This window comes from Brachycentrus maculatus, unplaced genomic scaffold (assembly GCF_059751285.1).
Source record: "Brachycentrus maculatus isolate JH-2025_06_01 unplaced genomic scaffold, ASM5975128v1 h1tg000033l, whole genome shotgun sequence".
Classification (NCBI taxonomy): domain Eukaryota; kingdom Metazoa; phylum Arthropoda; class Insecta; order Trichoptera; family Brachycentridae; genus Brachycentrus; species Brachycentrus maculatus.
Genome location: NW_028280787.1, coordinates 1,036,488 through 1,056,525, shown reverse-complemented (window position 1 = coordinate 1,056,525; position 20,038 = coordinate 1,036,488). Strand labels below are relative to the sequence as shown.

At 33.6% G+C, this 20,038-nt stretch overlaps 2 protein-coding genes across 2 annotated transcripts in view; one reads left to right on the top strand and one right to left on the bottom strand.

Moving 5' to 3' along the window:
* LOC148312752 (uncharacterized) overlaps window positions 1-20,038 on the bottom strand; it is a 518,102-nt gene that overhangs the window by 364,206 nt on the left and 133,858 nt on the right. The gene's annotated exons all lie outside the window — the stretch shown is intronic.
* LOC148312754 (uncharacterized) overlaps window positions 1-20,038 on the top strand; it is a 143,027-nt gene that overhangs the window by 105,820 nt on the left and 17,169 nt on the right. Inside the window, exons 4-9 of the mRNA XM_088273713.1 lie at window positions 13,764-13,850; window positions 14,996-15,151; window positions 15,708-15,846; window positions 17,146-17,268; window positions 18,855-19,017; window positions 19,761-19,955. Of these exons, the coding sequence (XP_088129839.1) occupies window positions 13,764-13,850; window positions 14,996-15,151; window positions 15,708-15,846; window positions 17,146-17,268; window positions 18,855-19,017; window positions 19,761-19,955 (863 nt within the window). The remainder of the gene's footprint in view (window positions 1-13,763; window positions 13,851-14,995; window positions 15,152-15,707; window positions 15,847-17,145; window positions 17,269-18,854; window positions 19,018-19,760; window positions 19,956-20,038) is intronic.

Genomic DNA, 20,038 nt, shown 5'->3' with positions numbered 1-20,038 from the left:
TTATTTTTGACATCTCATCAAATATGAAGAAGAATATGGAAGTCTGAGCATTTACGGGGCTGACGATCGTCATAGGCTGGTTTAAGTGACCACTTTACACACGTGTAACGTTCACCGATTCTACCCATTATTGACAACCACACTACTAAAATTCTTGGAAGTTCTATATATATATATGAACCAATTTCGAAACGTTGTTCTTGTATCATTAAAACTTCAACAGAGACATCTATTGGTGAGATGAAAAAAAGCTTTTTATTGAGCAGAAACTCTTGTATTAGTATGTGAGGTCCGAATCCTGGATTATTATCACTTACTTGAGAAACGCCAGAAAATATCATTTTCATTTTTATTATTTTAGCTTATAATTTGACCAGTTAATTTATTTACGACATTTTGAGTGTGTCCAAATACTTGTTCACAAATCTGGATTATCTCCAATTATAGGAGTTATTTTCATATTATTTTTGACATCTCATCAAAGATGTAGAAGAATATGGAAGTCTGTTGTATTTACAAAGCTTTTGACCTCTCATAGGAAGGTTTAGTGATCACTTTTTACACACGTGTAAGATTCACCATTCTACCCATGACAAATAATAGCTTTAATAATACCCAATTCTGAAATTAAAAGATTGAGAGAACTTGGTATGATCAAATATTCAAAATACTTGAAAGTAGTCAGATCAGTACAGCTGTCCAAATTCAAAACACAGTAAGGGACATTTTTTTTGTAGTTCGTTTTTTTTGCATTTTGGACTAAGTAGATTCTACTTAGTCCAAAAATGCAAAAAAAAACGTACTACAAAAAATGTCCCTTACTGTGTTTTAAGTTTGGACAGCCGAGTATTCGGTATAATCGGCGGGTATGCATGACGAGATGAACGAATGTGGAAGAGGCGAAGCTTGTTTGCAAAGACAGATCGGCGTGGAGTTATGTTATCTCTGCCTGCCCCAGTGGATAACGACGTGGTGGTTATATTTTAATTTAGTGATATTGTATATGTGGGTAATGAGTGTGAAGGCAAAACCCGCCCCAACTATCAAAATACATAAAAAAATTAACATATTTTTCACATTATTAAATCAATTTTTATTTATTGTGATACCACACGCATAATTTTATTCAATGGGCTTATAGTATACAGAGTGTAAAAATAATCTTATAAATAAAAAATCAAATAAATAAAAAAAACAGCTTAGAAAAAAATGTTAAATGTATCGTGCAATTTTAAAATAAAACATTTTCTTATATTTCTTATAACCCTTATCTGCACACGATGGTGCATAGGGCACTGGGTCATATTGACGCAGTGTTATCTTGGTCGTTACTTGCATGAAGGCAAGTTGATCACTCTCGCGTTTCAGGGACCAGTCCGGGGTATTATAAACAAATATTAGAGAAAATACATATATTTTGAAGTCTGGGCATTTACGGGGCATAACCAGACTTGCGTATTCTTCTTCATCTATGTTGCGATGTCAAATAAATTATATGAAAGTAACTCCTATAATTGGAGATAATCCAGCTTTGTGTACAAATATTTGGACACACTCAAAATGTTGTAAATGTTGAAACATAAAATCACTTGGTGTGTTTAGATGGTTTGGACATGTGGAACCTATGAGTGAGGAAAGAGCGGTTAAACAAATTTATGAAGCGAATGTAGTTGGAAAAAGAAGCAGGGGAAGACCGAGGAAAACTTGGCACAATTAGGTATGCCAAATACTTGAAGGCGGCCGGGTCAGGAGTCGTAATAATCGTCGGGTATGTATGAGGAGATGCATGAATGAGGCGAAGAATGTTTGCAAAGACAGAGTGGTGTGGCGTTCGATTCTCTCTGTCTCCCCTTACGAGGAAGAGGCGTGATGGTTAGTTAGTTAGTTAGTTAGTTAAAATCACAAATATTTATTTTCACTCCCCCTGGGAATCGAACCCGGGACCTCCAGCACGGCAGCTAAACACACTAACCAAATTATCGTACAAGATAAATGACTAAAACAAGTGTCATCATTTTTATATCTTGGTAGTGTGTTCTCAAATTACCAGGAAAATATATTTGGCAAATGTGAAGGGGAGAACAAGTACGAAACGAGGACGAAACTCAGACTACCATATTCTTGTATGTATTAATTTTAAATCAAACACAGATTTTTGAGTCTACTAAGTTGTATTTTATTAACAAAAACACATAAAAAATTATATTGTGACAATTGTTTCGCCATGTTAGGGCATTATCAAACGAATGTCCTAACAAGGCGAAACAATTGTCACAATATAATTTTTTATGTGTTTTTGTTAATAAAATACAACTTAGTAGACTCAAAAATCTGTGTTTGATTTAAAATTAATACATACATTAAAATGGAGTTCTATAAATTAAACGCCAAATCAATAAATACCATATTCTTCTTCATCTATGTTCAGATATAAAAAAAATCTCAGGTAGTCAAACGCGCTTTTTGCTACAATGATAACACCCTTTTCTGTCACACCCTGTATATCAAAAATTCGTTTCGTTCAATATCGTTTGTATTTGTAATTAATTGCTAATTTATTCAATATGAAATGTCACCATTCTTGTAGTAGGAATCCCAATTTACAGCATTGAATTCAAGTATATTTATTTATGGTATATCGCTCACTCCTTTCAAGAACGTCATAAATCAAAAATCGTCAATTTTCAGTTGTGCATGTTTTCGGAATGCCCAGAAAATGTACTACATCCCAGCAAAAGAGGCATATTTTTAACTTAATATTTACCCGCTGCAGGGCAGAAAGTGTTGTTTTTGCATTTTGAAGAAAAGGTATTGTTTAATTATTTTTTAAAATTTACTAAATATATTTATTTATTGATTTGGCGTTTAATTTGTAGAACTCCATTTTAATTTATGTATTAATTTTAAATCAAACACAGATTTTTTGAGTCTACTAAGTTAGTAGACTCAAAAAATCTGTGTTTGATTTAAAATTAAAACATAAATTACTAAATATATTTCAAATGGAGAAAAAACCTTCAGGTTTTACCTTAAAAGATCTGTTGCACAATAAAAAGTTCAATAAGTGGCTTGATATTTATTTTTAATACATTGTATTATATTTTCAAACTTTAAAAATGTTCTCCTGAAAAAGCAGTTTTTTTGATTTATGACGTTCTTGAAAGGAGTGAGCGATATCTCGATTATTGAAATTTTGACAACCCTTGCTGATTTCATGGCTAACACGTGGTTAAATGGATCCTTGTCAGACGGGAGGAATATCTAATTTAACATTCAAACACTTATCCGCACAATGGTGCATAGGGCACTGCATCATACAACCGCAGTGTTATCTTGATCGTTTACACATGAAGGACAGGTATATTGCATCCGCTTCAGGTACCAGTCCAGGGTAATATTAAATAAATATATGAATGAAAAAATTCAGTTATATATTTATTTGAACCCCCCATCTGGGAATCGAGCCCGGGACCTCCAGCATGATAGTCAAACGCGCTAACCACTACACTACGAAATCGGATGATATAAAGAATACAACCATATAAAAAAACTAAACATACGAACGATTAAAAAAAACAGTCTAGGGTAATATTGAAAAAATATTAACTAACTAACGAACCATCACGCCGCTTCCCCGCAGAGGTAGGCAGAGAGAATCGAACGCCACAAAACTCTGTCTTGGCAAATGTTCTTCGCCTCTTCTACATTAGACTCGTGAAGTGTTCATAACAGCCGATATAATCAATATTTTCATTCATTTTCTTTCCGGATATTCGCCTTCGAAAAAACGTTATTTTCGTAAGTTGGCAATGAATGACGTCACAGAAACGATGGAGTTATTTTAATGTTGGTGTCATCGCTTAATTATTGGCTGCTCTATTTGTTGATGTCTATGGTCCACCCTTGTTTTTTTGTTTGAAAAACAAAGTTGTTTTATTTTATAAAGTAAAGATATATGTTTTTAATTTAAGTTTTACTTAGTAAATATCACCAATTCTTAAAATCTAGTGTGACACGTGTTTCGATGCATTTCCCATCATTTTCAAACACCGTATGCGGAATGCACTGAAACACGTGTCATAGTGGATTTGAAGAAATAGTGGTATGTAAAAATTAAATTAAAAATGGATAGTTTTTACCACAAAGTAACTGCCGCATCAATTAATGAAATTAAATATTGGTTTATGATGGGTGTCCAGGTTTTCTTTGCTGCGTGTTGAATCAGATAGACGAATGTATCCTTTAGAAATGAAAAGGTTTCCCACCCATGGTCCAGACTGAGCTTAAGGTTGGGTGATCGGTGTCGTAAATTCAACGCCTTGGAGGACAAAACACTTTTTTTTTAAATAATACAAAAAAATGCGAGAATGGTCACTCCAAGTGTCGATTCTTGGTATAGAAACAGCAGGTGTCGGCTGAATTATGGGCGTCACACCGCGTCAACGCCGAGACATTGGCGAGAGAAAACTGACGCTAGAAATTATCGTCGCAAATTCGTAATTTATAACTGAATTTAGTTACAACTCCGCCCTTGTTTGGCGAAAACGTGTCGCATTATGGATAACATTGCATCGAATATCCAGCCAATAGGGTATTATCACTAGGGAGGAATATCTAATTTAACATACTCAACCTATAAAGGATTGTATTAGACTCGTTTTGTGTTTATAACAGCCTATATAATCAATATTTTCATTCATCATTTTCTTTTGCAATATTCGCCTTCGTAAAAACGTTGTTTCCTACAAACGGATGATTGGCTTGGATTGGCTTGTGCTTTTGGCCGTCTTTCTTCAGATCGTTGCGCGTGATCGGTGCGTGATCACGGTGCGCATAAATTCGATCACGCTAAACTGTCGTAGTCGCTTTTATTTGAAAAAAAACCGGACTGCCGGACGGTAAAATTCCGTGTAGTGCACAGGCGCCCTATGGTTTTTGAAAATGATCCGGACTGTGTCGCATAGATTTTAAAGAAAGTGGTATTTACCAATCAAAACTTAAATTTAAAATGGTAGATAAATTAATTTATTTTTATTTTTTGACATCTCAATTAAGATGAAGAAGAATATGGAAGTCTGGGCATTTACGGGGCTGACGACCGTCATAGGCTGGTTTAAGTTATCACTTCACACACGTGTAACATTCACCAATTCTACCCATTATTGACAACCACACTACTCAAATTCTTGGAAGTTCTATATATACGAACCAATTTTGAAACATTATTCTTGAATCACTAGAACTTCGATAGAGACATCTATTGGTGAGATGAAAAGAAGCTTTTTACTGAGCAGAAACTTTTTTATCAGTATGTGAGTTCGAATCCTGGATTATAATCACACACATGAGAAACGCCAGAAAATATCAATTTTTCATTTTTATTATTTAAGCTTATAATTTGACCAGATAATTTATTTACATTATTTATTGTAACTGCAGAAAGTTGGTAGAATTCCATATTGAATTGTTGGGTAATATGTATATCCAAAATAAAACAAGGTTTGTTGGATTCAATTCTTCATTTATTTATGTATATGTTAATATGTATTAACATATACATAAATAAACGTAGAATTGAATCCAACAAACCTTGTTTTATTTTAGATATATACTTATCCCAACAATTTATTTACAACGTTTTGAGCGTGTACAAATACTTTTACAAAATCTGGATTATAATTATTCAAATAATCCAGATTTTATGAACAAGTATTTGGACACACACAAAATGTTTTAACTATTTTTGTTTGTTATAATTTAAATGGCGGCTCTTCTGAACAGGTCCATTAATTTTCTTTACATCTTCATCCTCCATAAAAAAGTGATTACTTTTCGACAAGTCAATTCGACTCGCGTCATTTTTTACCTCGGTTTTTGCGGCACTTTTACGTCTTTGGTCGCTCTCGCGTTGCGTTTTTGGGGTATTTCGCCGTCCGGCGGGCTACCTGCGAAGGTGGGACTCTTTATCGCTTTGTTATTATTATTGCCGCGATCTCGGCCTCGTTAGCTGCGAGTTATAAGCAGAAAACCAACGGAAGTTTGAACCTTGTCGTAAAATAGGAAGAGATTAAAAGTCCCCTCCCAGGCGTGCCTAACTAGAAACCAGGAATTAATTTTTTATTGAATGTTTTTCGCAGATACTCTGTGGCACATTTTACATACATTTTAATAATAATAAAACCCTTATCCGCACCCCAATGGTGCATAGGGCACTGCATCATATAAACACAGTGTTATTTTGATCGTCAACACACAAAGGAAAGGTGATCAGCCCTCCGCTTCAGGTTCCAGTCCAGGGTAATATTAAATAAATATTACAGTGAAAAAATCACTTATATTTACTTTACCCCCCTTGGGAATCGAACCCGGGACCTCCAGAACGGTAGCCGAGCGTGCTGACCATTACACTACGGAGGCGGACATACATTTTACATACAGAAAATTAAAAACAAGCTCTGTCAAAAACTTCAACAACATTTACGGTGTTTGAAAATGATGCGGAATGCATCGAAACACGTGTCACAATACATTTTAAGAAATAGTGGTATTTACCAAGTAAAATATGAATTTTTAATGGTCAAATAAATATCAGTGATTTTTTCACTCCAATAATTATTCAATATTACCCTTGACTGGTACTTAAAGCGGAGGGCTTATCGCCTTATCGACATGCATTCGCATGATGCAGTGCCCTATGCACCACTGGGTGCAGATGAGGGTTTAAAGAAAAAATAAATAAATTTGGACACACTCGAAATATCGTACTTGTAAATTATTTATGCGCCACTTTTGGCGCGCGCCCCACAGTTTGACAATCTCTGGATGAGAATCTAAGATGATAACGAGGCGTTGGTGGCAGGTAGTCTTTGAGGGCGGTTCCTTCAGGCCTCAGACTACCCTATACTTTGGACGAATGGCTGTATCCCTTCTATCTTTGATAATTACTTCATCTGTGAACATCGCATCACCTCCAGCGCTTCTCATCTTACTATTCCGACCATTTTTTTCTCCGTTTCTTCTGCTACTAACTGTCAGAGAGCGCTGCGGCCGGCAGAGACTGGTCATTAGGAAATTATCACGAGAAATGGTATCAAATTGAGTGATGGTTTGCTTCGGGAGACAGCTGTAACACCACTAGTGGTCCATGATCACATTCTCGTTTAAAAAATTGTCACTAACTATTGTTGAGGGTGTATTTTCAAATATACAATTCAGTACGCGACCAGCTGCGCTACAAGCCACAGGTGTCATCGCAAACATTTTTTAAAAGAATATATATTGGAATTAGTTTTTTTTATATAGAATATTTTGTACATATCGTAGTCGTACAGGAGAAAGTGACCAACTACCAAAACGTAAAATGTTCAGGAGGGTCATTTAAGTCACTTTTGCTTGGCAAGAAAATAAACATCAATGCAGTTAGTCATTTTTACCAAGTCAATATATTATACTTCTGAGTTTAAAATCCTTTGGGATTTTTTCAGGGCAATATTAAGCTAGTATGGTAAGATATCAAATAGTCAATGATCACGTTTTTGTAAAACAATCACTTGGTCACTTTCTCCTGTGTGACTACGATATATTGATTTTTAAAAAATTCCTTACCTTTCAATAACGCTTTTCTTTTTGATTAATTAAATTATTTAAAAAAATGAAAGAAATATTTGTGTTTTTTTTATTATTTACACAAACATTTCAATTTCATACTATTTCTGTGAGTCTAAGAGGCTCATTATTACAAATAGGTATCAAATTGTGGTAGCGTGGGTTCGAACCGAGAAACTCTGACTCAAGAGTCTGCGACACTAACCACGGGACCACAACCCAACACAAAACTTTCTTTTGAAAACCATATATTTTTTTCCAAGAAAAACTTTTCAATACAAAAAAGCTGTTTTAATCAAAATATCAAAATATCAGTAAACATATCTGTAAATGCCCAGACTTCCATTTTCTTCTTCATCTATGTTGAGATGATAAAAAATTTAATAAAATAACTCCTCATTGGATATAATTCAGATTTGTGAATATGTATTTGGACACACTCAAAATGTTGCAAATAAAATAACTGGTCAAATTATAAACTACATAAAATATTTAAAATAATATTTTCAGGCAAGGCTCAAGTACTTATATGAATTTAATATAAGATTCGGACCTTACATACAATTAAAAAGTCTCTGCTTAATAAAAAATTTCCTTAATCCAACATAGATAATGGCTATTGTCAACTAATATCGCTCACTCCTTTCAACAACGTCATATATCAAAAATCGTCAATTTTTAGTTGTGCTTGTTTTCGGAATGCTCAGGAAATGTACAATATCCCAGCAAAAGCGGCATATTTTTAACTTAATATTTACCCGCTACAGGGCACAAAGTGTTGTTTTTGCATTTTGAAGAAAAGGTATTGTTTAAAATATTTTTTTAATATACTAAATATTTTTCGAATGGAGAAAAAACATTCAGGTTTTACCTAAAAAGATCTTTTCACAGTAAAAAGTTCAAAAAGTGGCTTGATATTTATTTTGAATACGTTTTATTATATTTTTAAACTTTAAAAACGATCTCCTGAAAAATCACGTTTTTTTTATATTTGACGTTGTTGAAAGGAGTGAGCGATATGTACTGTGTCACAATTTTGATCAATATATCGAAAAGTCATCCCAAAATTGAGTAGTGTGGTTGTCAATAATGGGTAGAATTGGTGAATGTTACACGTGTGTAAAGTGATCGCCTAACCAAGCCTATGACGGTCGTAAGCCCTGTAAATGCCCAGACCATATTCTCTTTCATCTATGTTGAGATGTCAAAAATAAAATATTGGTATTTACCAAGTAAAACTTAAATTAAAATATTAAATAAATACCTCATCATGACACCGCGTCATAAAACATAATTTATGCGACATTTTTCTATTTTAAATTTGTGTTCGAGTTGTGTTTTAAATATAAACATCGGTAAAATCAGGCCGGAAGCCGAACCGCAAATTTAGATAAGTGAACGGACGCGTCGACCACTATCCCAAAATACTGTTGCGTTGTATCATCGTCATAATCACGCCGGAAGTTGTTGAGAGTCTAATTCACCGAAATATAAACGCGAATTAAAATAAGGTAATCCCCTTAATATTTGCGATTACGCCTATTCTAAATTACTAACTAAATAACCATGACACCGTTCCCTGTATTGGTAGGCAGAGAGAATAGAACGCCACACCACTCTGTCTTTGCAGACAATATTCGCCTTCTTCACGTTCACGCATCTCCTCACACATCGCTCACTCCTTTCAAGAACGTCATAAATCAAAAATGGTAAATTTTCAGTTGAGCATGTTTTCGGAATGCCCAGAAAATGTACTGTATCCCAGCAAAAGCGGCATATTTTTAACATAATATTTACCCGCTACAGGGCAGAAAGTGTTGTTTTTGCATTTGGAAGAAAATGTATTTTTTAATTATTTTTTTTAAATATACTTAATATTTTTCAAATGGAGAAAAAACCTTCTGGTTTTACCTAAAAAGATCTGTTGCACAGTAAAAAGTGCAATAAGTGGCTTGATATTTATTTTTAATACATTGTATTATATTTTTAAACTTTAAAAACGTTCTTCCGAAAAAGTTTTTTGATTTACGACGTTCTTGAAAGGAGTGAGCGACATATTACAGTAAAAAAATCACTTTTATTTATTTGACCCCCCCCTGGGAATCGAACCCGGGACCTCCAGCGCGGTAGCCGAGCGTGCTGACAAAGTGACTTTAGGTCGTAAAATTTAATTTTCATTATATCAATTGCGAATTCGTCGATAGGTGTCATTGAAAATGTAGTAATATTTTATTGCCATTTTTTAGACGGTTTCTTAGAATTGGTTAAAAAAAAATGGACATTTTTTGCCGGTTTTTTTGACCTCGGCCTCTCCTCTTTTTTCAGCAGTCCGATTGAGACATATCAGATAATTTGATGTGTTTATAACGAGTCGGCCGACTCTCTTAAGGTTTGAGAATCGCCGCCTCTAATTCCTTTTAAAATTAAAATAAATAAATAAAAATCAACGTAATTTGCTTTCTCGTACTGTGGCGTAATCCATGAAAGTATTTCATCACGTCGTTCACTCCTTTCAAGAACGTCATAATTCAAAAATTGTCAATTTTCAGTGGTGCATGTTTTCGGATTGCCCAGAAAATGTAATATATCCCAGCAAAAGCGGCATATTTTTAACTTCATATTTACCCGCTACAGGGCAGAAAGTGTCGTTTTTGCATTTTGAAGAAAAAGGTATTTTTGAATTATTTTTTGAAATATACTAAATATTTTTCAAATGGAAAAAAAAAACCTTCAGGTTTTACCTAAAAAGATCTGTTGCACACTAAAAAGTTCAATAAGTGGCTTGATATTTATTTTTAATACATTGTATTATATATATTCCTGCAAAAGCGGGATATTTTTAACTTAATATTTACCCGCTACAGGGGAGAAAGTGTTTTTTTTTGCATTCTGAAGAAAAGGTATTGTTTAATTATTTTTTTAAAATACTAAATTTTTTCACATGGACAAAAAAATTCAGGTTTTACCTAAAAAGATCTGTTGCACAGTAAAAAGTTCAATAAGTGGCTTGATATTTATTTTTAATACATTTTATTATATTTTTAAACTTTAAAAACGATCTTCTGAAAAATCTAGTTTTTTTATATATGACGTTGTTGAAAGGAGTGAGCGACATGTGCGAATCCGTATTGAAACCAATGGTGCGTAGGGCACTGCGTCTTTCGATAGTAGATTTTCTTGACAGGAGTGACCGATATGAGAAACGCCTTTTCATTTTAGCTTATAATTTGACCAGTTATATTTATTTAGTAACTTATATTTATTTGACCCCTCCAAAGATATGTATGTTACTTAGAAATATGTGAAAAAGCTGCGTGGCCACGACTCTAATGATGAATTGATATTTTTTAACATGGCTGCAAGGACTTTGCATAAAATTAGCGTTATTCAAAGAGGTATAGAGTTTAATATCTCGTTTCTTTGTAAATTCCGTGACGAACCGCCGCGCGCCACAGAATTTTTAGTGCCCGAGATACTAATTTCTACCCAATCGGACACATTGGACCTCCGGCGTTGATTGAGCAGTCAGCTTGTTACGTAAACTAGCTGCACGCCTTGCTGTGACTCCAGTCTGGTTAAATGGCAAAGAAAGAAAATATTTATATTTAGCACACATCGCTCACTCCTTACGACAACGTCATATATATAAAAAAAAACTTGATTTTTAAGGAGATCGTTTTAAAAGTTTAAGAATAAAATAACATGTATTAAAAATAATTATGAAGCCACTTATTGAACTTTTTACTGTGCAACAGATCTTTTTAGGTAAAACCTGAAGGTTTTTTCTACATTTAAAAAATGTTTAAAATATTTAAAAAAATAATTTAACAATACCTTTTCTTCTAAGTGCAAAAACAACAGTTTCTGCCCTGTAGCGGGTAAATATTATGTTAAAATATGCCGCTTTTGCTGGTATATAGTACATTTTCTGGGCATTTCGAAAACATGCACAACTAAAAATTGACGATTTTTGATATATGACGTTGTTGAAAGGAGTGAGCGAAATGTGGTTTAGCATATATTTTAAAGTTTTATGCTGACATTTCTTGGTGGAACTGCGTTTTATAATATATATATATATATATATATATATATATATATATATATATATATATATATATATATATATATATATATATATATATATATATATATATATATATATATATATTTATATATATATATATATATATATATATATATACATATATATATATATATATATATATATATATATATATATATATATATATATATATATATATATATATATATATATACATATATATATATATATATATATATATATATATATATATATATATATATATATACGTATATATATATATATATATATATATATATATATATATATATATATATATATATATATATATATATATATATATATATATATATAAATATATATATATATATATATATATATATATATATATATATATATATATATATATATATATATATATATATATATATATATTATATATATATATATATTTAATATATATATATATATATATATATATATATATATATATATATATATATATATATATATATATATATATATATATATAACTAAAAATATACATAAAAGTTTTATGCTGACATTTCTTGGTGGAACTGCGTTTTATAATATATATATATATATATATATATATATATATATATATATATATATATATATATATATATATATATATATATATTTATATATATATATATATATATATACATATATATATATATATATATATATATATATATATATATATATATATATACATATATATATATATATATATATATATATATATATATATATATATATATATATATATATACATATATATATATATATATATATATATATATATATATACGTATATATATATATATATATATATATATATATATATATATATATATATATATATATATATATATATATATATATATATATATATATATATAATATATATATATATATATATATATATATATATATATATATATATATATATATATATATATATAACTAAAAATATACATATATATATATTTTTTTTAAACCCTCATCCGCTCCCAATGGTACATAAGGCATTGCATCATATAAACCCAATTTTATCTTGATCATTGACACATGAAGGAAAGGTGAATAGCCCTACGCTTTATGTACTAGTCCAGGGTAATATTTGATAAATATTAGAGTGAAAAATAAAATATATTGTAAAAAAGCTAAGTAGCTTTTTTAGTTAGTTATTTTTTTTTGTGATGACTTTTTGGATAATGGAAGCAGTTTGTACAAATTCATTGCATAATAACTGTATTTTGTTGAATGTGTTTTGGATCTTGTGATCAACAAATTCGTCTCGAATGCACAGCTCTTAGATGCTTTGGAGATCATGATTCAGTGGCGGTCAGTGACTTTTTATAGTAGGGATGCTGGACACCAAAGGTTTCTACTCGTTCTTACATAAATGTAAAATTATCTCCATAAATCCATTAAACTCAATAATTACAGATACAACATATCGCTCACTCCTTTCAAGAACATCATAAATCAAAAAACTTGATTTTTCAGGAGAACATTTTTAAAGTTTAAAAATATAATACAATGTTTTAAAAATAAATATCGAGCCACTTATGAACTTTTTACTGTGCAACAGATCTTTTTAGGTAAAACCTGAAGGTTTTTTCTCCATTTGAAAAATATTAAGTATATTTAAAAAAATAATTAAACAATACCTTTTCTTCAAAATGCAAAAACAACACTTTCTGCCCTGTAGCGGATAAATATTAAGTTTAAAATATGCCGCTTTTGCTGGGATAAAGTTCGTTTTCTTGGCATTCTGAAAACATGTACAACTGAAAATTGACGATTTTTGATTTATGACGTTCTTGAAAGGAGTGAGCGATATCTTAAATGTTTTAAACAAACATATGAAGTAAGTATTGCTGTTTACAGATAGAAGTCCAAATCTCTTTACTCTAAAATACAAGGGATGCGGAGTATCTCAGCATGGATGGACGGACCGCGCCTGTCACGATACTGTCGTAAGCCCTGTATTTCCCCAGACTCTCATATTCTTCTTCATCTATGTTGAGATACCGATGTATTCTTTCGTCTTTTCCAGGATTGGAGTACCTGAGCGCTGGAAGGATACCTCCAGAACTGCTGACAGGAGCGTCCCTTGCTCCAGATCTATCGGCCAGCCTCGATGGTAAGTAGTTCATGCAATCTAACTAACTAACTAACCATCACGCCGCTTCTCCGCAGGGGTAGGCAGAGAGAATCGAATGCCACACCACTCTGTCTTTGCAAACATTCTTTGCCTCTTCTACATTCATGCATCTCCTCATACATACCCGACAATTATTACGACTCCTGACCCGGCCGCTTTCAAGTATTTGACATACCTAATAGTGCCAGTTTTTCAACTACATTCGCCTCATAAATTTGTTTAACCGTTCTTTCTCCACTCATACGCTCCACATGTCCAAACCATCTCAACACACCTTCCTTGATTTTATCGATAATGCTTATCTCAGCCTTACATTCTTTCCTTATTTCATCATTCGAACATCTATCAAACATCGTTTTGCCACACATTCGTCTGAGGGATCGCATTTCGACTGCATTCAGTCTGCTTTCATCCTTCTTTTGCCAACTCCATGCTTCGCTTCCATACATGCAATCTCTTCATCTTAAATCTTCAAGACCAGCGGTTGGGGAACTTTTTTAACTTTCATGGTATTAATTTGAAATCAAACACAGATTTTTTAGTCTACTAAGTTGTATTTTAGTAACAAAAATACATAAAAAATTTATATTTTTATATAGGGTATAGGTAATATATTTTAAGGATCTTACTCCAAATTTAGTAGTGTTTATCGGCTCCACATGTCATTAATGTTTTACTTAGTAAATAAACTGTACTTGAACTTGAATCTAATGGCTCATAGAGTACCGGATCGATGTGACCCCCTGCTCCTTCATAAAATTTGATTTTATTGAGTGAATTTAATGGATTGTAGGTTAAAACCTATGAAGGGGTTACTGCGTTGTCTTAAAGTGTTGTCTTAGCATTTTGAAGAAAAGGTATTGTTTAATAATTTTTTGAAATTTACTAAATATTTTTCAAATGGAGAAAAAACCTTCAGGTTTTACCTATAAACATCTGTTGCACAGTTAAAAGTTCAATAAGTGGCTTGATATTCATTTTTAATACATTGTTTTATATTTTTGAACTATAAAAACATTCTCCTGAAAAATCAAGTGTTTTTGATGTATGACGTTATTGAAAGGAGTGAGCGATATGTTGATTATTTGATAAATTGAATTGAAAATTTGAATTGTTTGTTCTAGGTGTGAGAAGGGGGGCCGGCCGCAAGCGCGCCGTCTGCTGGAGCCCGTACTCCGACTCCTGGGAGCAGCTCGGTTCCATGGTGCGCCTGTCTCCGGCCAGCCTGAACCCTCTCGCCGGAGCCAGCGGCAGCGGGAGCTATGGGCACCTCAGTGCTGGTAAAACTACACCTTTACAAACAAAATCTGAATACTTCTCCCGGCTACATCCCAACTGGGAATAGTAGGGATAATCTAGTGTGGACCAACCAGGAACTTGTCAGCTTTTGCTCATTGCTGGGAGGAAACCACGTTGCACTCCTCAGGAGAAGCCGGACTGCTGACTGTCGTCAACAGACCTTCCGTTCCACTAGAGGAGGGTTCGGCATTTTGTGTCCTAGCGTGGTTTATGTTACCAATGTTCTTCATCAGTTTTATCATGTGTTATACCACCTCTCGTGAGAGTTCCTTCTTCACTCATACGTTCCACATGTCCAAACCATCTCAACACACCTTTCTTAATTTTATCGATAATGCTTACCTCAGCCTTACATTCTTTCCTTATTTCATCATTCGAACATCTATCAAACATCGTTTTGTCACACATTTTCTGAGGGATCGCATTTCGACTGCATTCAGTCTGCTTTCATCCTTCTTTTGCCAACTCCATGCTTCGCTTCCATACATAGATTCGATAGTGTTTGAAGAAAACTGATGCTTACTGTGTTTTCACCAGGGACTCTCTCTCCTGCCCTGGGATTGGCTGGAAGCGGCTTGCTTCCCCCCCTCCTGGCTCGGGGCCCTCTGCTGCCTCCGCCACATTCGCTCTACGTACCTGAGGCCACCCCCCACCCCCTGCTCCCATACCTGCACAGGTAATTATAATATTAAATAATTTATATAGCGACATTTTTACCATGTCAAAATACTACCTCAAGGGCCAAGAGGAGATAGTAGAAATGATTAAGAAAACAAATGTTCAAAGAAAACAATTGAGAAAATATAACTAATCATTTAAATAAATAAATTTGTTTTGTATATCAAAAGCATTGTTAAGTTTGTGGTATGGTAATAAAAGACTCCTTATCATTCATCGTTCACTTTGTGTAATACCACTTTGATATATTGCTCACTCCTTTCAACAACGTCATATATAAAAAATCGTGAATTTTCAGTTGTGCATGTTTTCGGAATGCCCAGAAAATGTACTATATCCTAGAAAAAGAGGCATTTTTTAACTTAATATTTACCCGCTACAGGGCAGAAAGTGTTGTTTTTGCATTTTGAAGAAAAGATATTGTTTAATTATTTTTTAAATATCTCAAATGTTTTTCGAATGGAGAAAAAACCTTCAGGTTTTACCTAAAAAGATCTGTTGCATAGTAAAAATTTTAATAAGTGGCTTGATATTTATTTTTAATACATTGTATTATGTTTTTAAATTTTAAAAACGTTCTCCTGAAAAATCAAGTTCTTTTAATTTATGACGTTCTTGAAAGGAGTGAGCGACTTGTGTAACATTCATTAGATTTTTGGAACTCATATGTATTTTAAGCGTTCATTTATATTTCGATTAGAGCCTGTTAAGTTCTGTCTTTTTGTGAATTTTTCATCTCTGTTTATAATCTATCTTGGAATCTGTCATTGGAAACTGGACATTCATAATCTATCTTGAAATCTCTCAATTTTATGTATAATGAGTAATACATAATGTGTGTATTATGCATAGTATCACTCGCAGTACGCTAAAAAAATCCCCTGGCGACCATATCTTATATTAAATTAAATTTTATATTTTATCATGTAGACTAGATTTTTAAAAATGAACAACAGGCGTCGTGGTGTAATAATGATAATAATAAATTTAGATAATTTATATAGCGCCATTTTCGTTAAATACCACCTCAAGGGCGTAGTTGGCAAGATATACGACTGCAAAACTGGCGTTGCGGGTTCGATTCCCGCCAATTGCAAAATAAATTCAAGAAAGATTCATTTTCAATCGGTCTGGGTGTTTGAGATGTATTTGTCACATTCTCTTATCCTAATTATCCTACCTGCAGACAAGCCTCTTAAAGTATATGCCATGTCTTGTCAAAATATGCCATTTTATGTATGCAGATGTTTAAAAAAATATATTAAAATGTCTACAAATGACCGCACTACTATGGTAGTGTCTTTGCCAACAGGCCGCCGCACCTCTCCGGGAGCGGGGGCAGCGGGGGACACCCGCCGCCCCCTCCCCCGGCGCCCCCCGCCCCCCGCCACGAGGTCACCAGCGTCATGGAGGCAGACAGGTATGTTCGCACTACTTGACATTCTAGTATGAGTTTACTGAGTATTATGTTGTTTTACTGAATATTCCATAAATCATTTTATTGGGTATCATATCGTTTTACTGGGTACTTTAAATAATTTCATTAAATGATTCGGCAGTCACTTTGTGGTAAAATCTATCCATTTTAAATTAATGTTTTACTTAGTATATACCAATATTTCTTAAAATCTACTGTAACACGTGTTTCGATGGATTCCGCAGCATACGGTGTTTGAAAATGATGCGGAATACATCGAAACACGTGTCACAGTAGATTTTAAGAAATAGTGGTATATACTAAGTAAAACATCAATTAAAAACTTTAAATAATAATAATAAATAAATTTGGATAACTTATATAGCGCCATTTTTGAAAATACTACCTCAAGGGCGCTTTCTTTTATTGTTTTACTGGGTAGGTACTATATCGTTTTGCTGGGTACTTCATCGTTTTACTGGGTATTAAATTGTTTCATTGGATATTATTTATATAATTTGGGTAAAATGTCATGTTACTACTGGGTACCGTAGAACGGGGCTACTTGAACTTTGATGTGTTTCATGAGCCCAGTACAAATAAAATTTTCGTGGTATCGATCGAAGTATCGTGACAATAAGTGTCACCTGTCAGGAAAACAATGAATCATGTTGATACGTTCATTATTGTAGACCAAATACAGATTTAATTATTTTTTTTGTACTGGGCTCAAGTAACACATCAAAGTTCAAGTAGCCCCATTCTACGGTACTATATCGTTTTATGGGGTATTACATTCTTTTACTGGGTATTATTCCTTATCATTTTATTGAGTATTATATCTTTTTACCGAGTACAGGTCAAATCAGTATAACGAATCTGCAATTCCTCCCCGGAAAACTTTCATATAAAATGTACTGAAACAAAATTCAATGTAGCGAAGCCCATCTCAGAATAATCAACTTTTTTCAAAATTTTAAAATGATGTTACAATTCATTTTATTCAACATTGAGAAGTCCAAAAGAAAATTTCCGATTTTTTTATCAAAAATTAAAAACCTATTCGAACTTGCTTTTAAATTCAGTTTTCTTTCATTGCTTACAAATTTATTTTTTCCAATAAAGTCTCACAGTTTGAAAATCATAGTTTCATTTCTGTTTTGTCCTGTACTAGGTAGATACCTATATTGTATTGATCACTGGCCCGAAGATCGGGTGTAGTGTAACAGTAATAACTAATTTTAATTTTCTAATAAGAGTGGGTACATATAATATAGCTATAAAATAAATTTAAAATGTGTCATCCTATACATCCAGTGTAACGTATTTTCATTATAGCGAAATATTTTTTTGGTCCCGTGAAGTTCGTACCGAGATTTGACCTGTATATCTTTTTACTGGGTATTATGTCTTTTATTTATTGGGTACTAAATCGTTCTCCTGGTTATCCAAAGGCCCATTTTTTCCCATACCTAGTATGAACGGGAAATTCGCAAAGGCCCATTTTTATGGCCGTAGCAGTACTGGCAAATCGGCCAAAGTATCAAGTGATTTTGGCTGTTGAATAACTAGATGTTACTTGACTCTAGTGCTGGAGCGTGTCCCAGGGTGCCTCCCTCGGGACCCCCGACCCCCTCCCTCGCCCCCCGCCACCCGGAGCGCCCGCTGGCTGCCGCGGCCGAGAGCACCGTCCAGGATGGACCAGACCTCAAGGACGAGCCGGCTGACTTCATTGAGACCAACTGTCATTGGGTAACCAACTACCTACATATCGCTCATTCCTTTCAAGAACGTCATAAATAAAAAAACTTGATTTTTTAGGAGATCGTTTTTAAAGTTTAAAAATATACTATGTAATAAGTAATAATCCTTTGAACGCATTCCTTAAACCCTGGCATTGTGCGGGAAAGAGATGGATGTATGTATCACTTTATATGTCTGCACTGCATATCCAGACAGGTACATGCGAGGGGGATAAAGAAAGAAGTGTAACATTATTAAGAGAAGTGGGGGATCATTATCAGGGCTGTCAAAAAAGTATTAAACCAAAATTAAAATTAAAATTGCAATATTGCATTCAAAAGGTTTTCTTATATCGCTCACTCCTTTCGACAACGTCACAAATCAAAAAACTTGATTTTTCAGGAAAAATATTTTTAAAGTTTAAAATATTAAATAAATAAATATAAAACCCTTATCCGCACCCCAATGATGCATAGGGCACTGTGTCATATAAACGCAGTGTTATCTTGAACGTTTACACATGAAGGAAAGGTGATCAGGCCTCCGCTTCAGGTACCAGTCCAGGGTAGTATTGAATAAATATTACAGTGAATAAATCACTAATATTTATTTTACCCCCTTTGGGAATCGAACCCGGGACCTCCAGAACGGTAGCCGAGCGTGCTGACCATTACACTACGGAGGCGGACTTAAGTACGGTAAGACTTATTACCTCTGCTGTTAGGCTAATGTCGTTTTCTTCTTCCTTCCAGGTGGACTGTCAGCTGGAGTTCCCCACCCCCGACGACCTGGTGAAGCACATCAGCTCGGAGCACATCCACAGCAGCAAGAAGGCCTTCGTGTGCCGCTGGGCCGGCTGCTCCCGGCTCGAGAAGCCCTTCAAGGCGCAGTACATGCTGGTCGTCCACATGCGGCGCCACACGGGCGAGAAGCCTCACAAATGCACCGTAAGTTGAACGCAACGCAACACATATCGCTCACTCCTTTCAAGAACGTCATAAATCAAAAAACTTGATTTTTCAGGAGAACG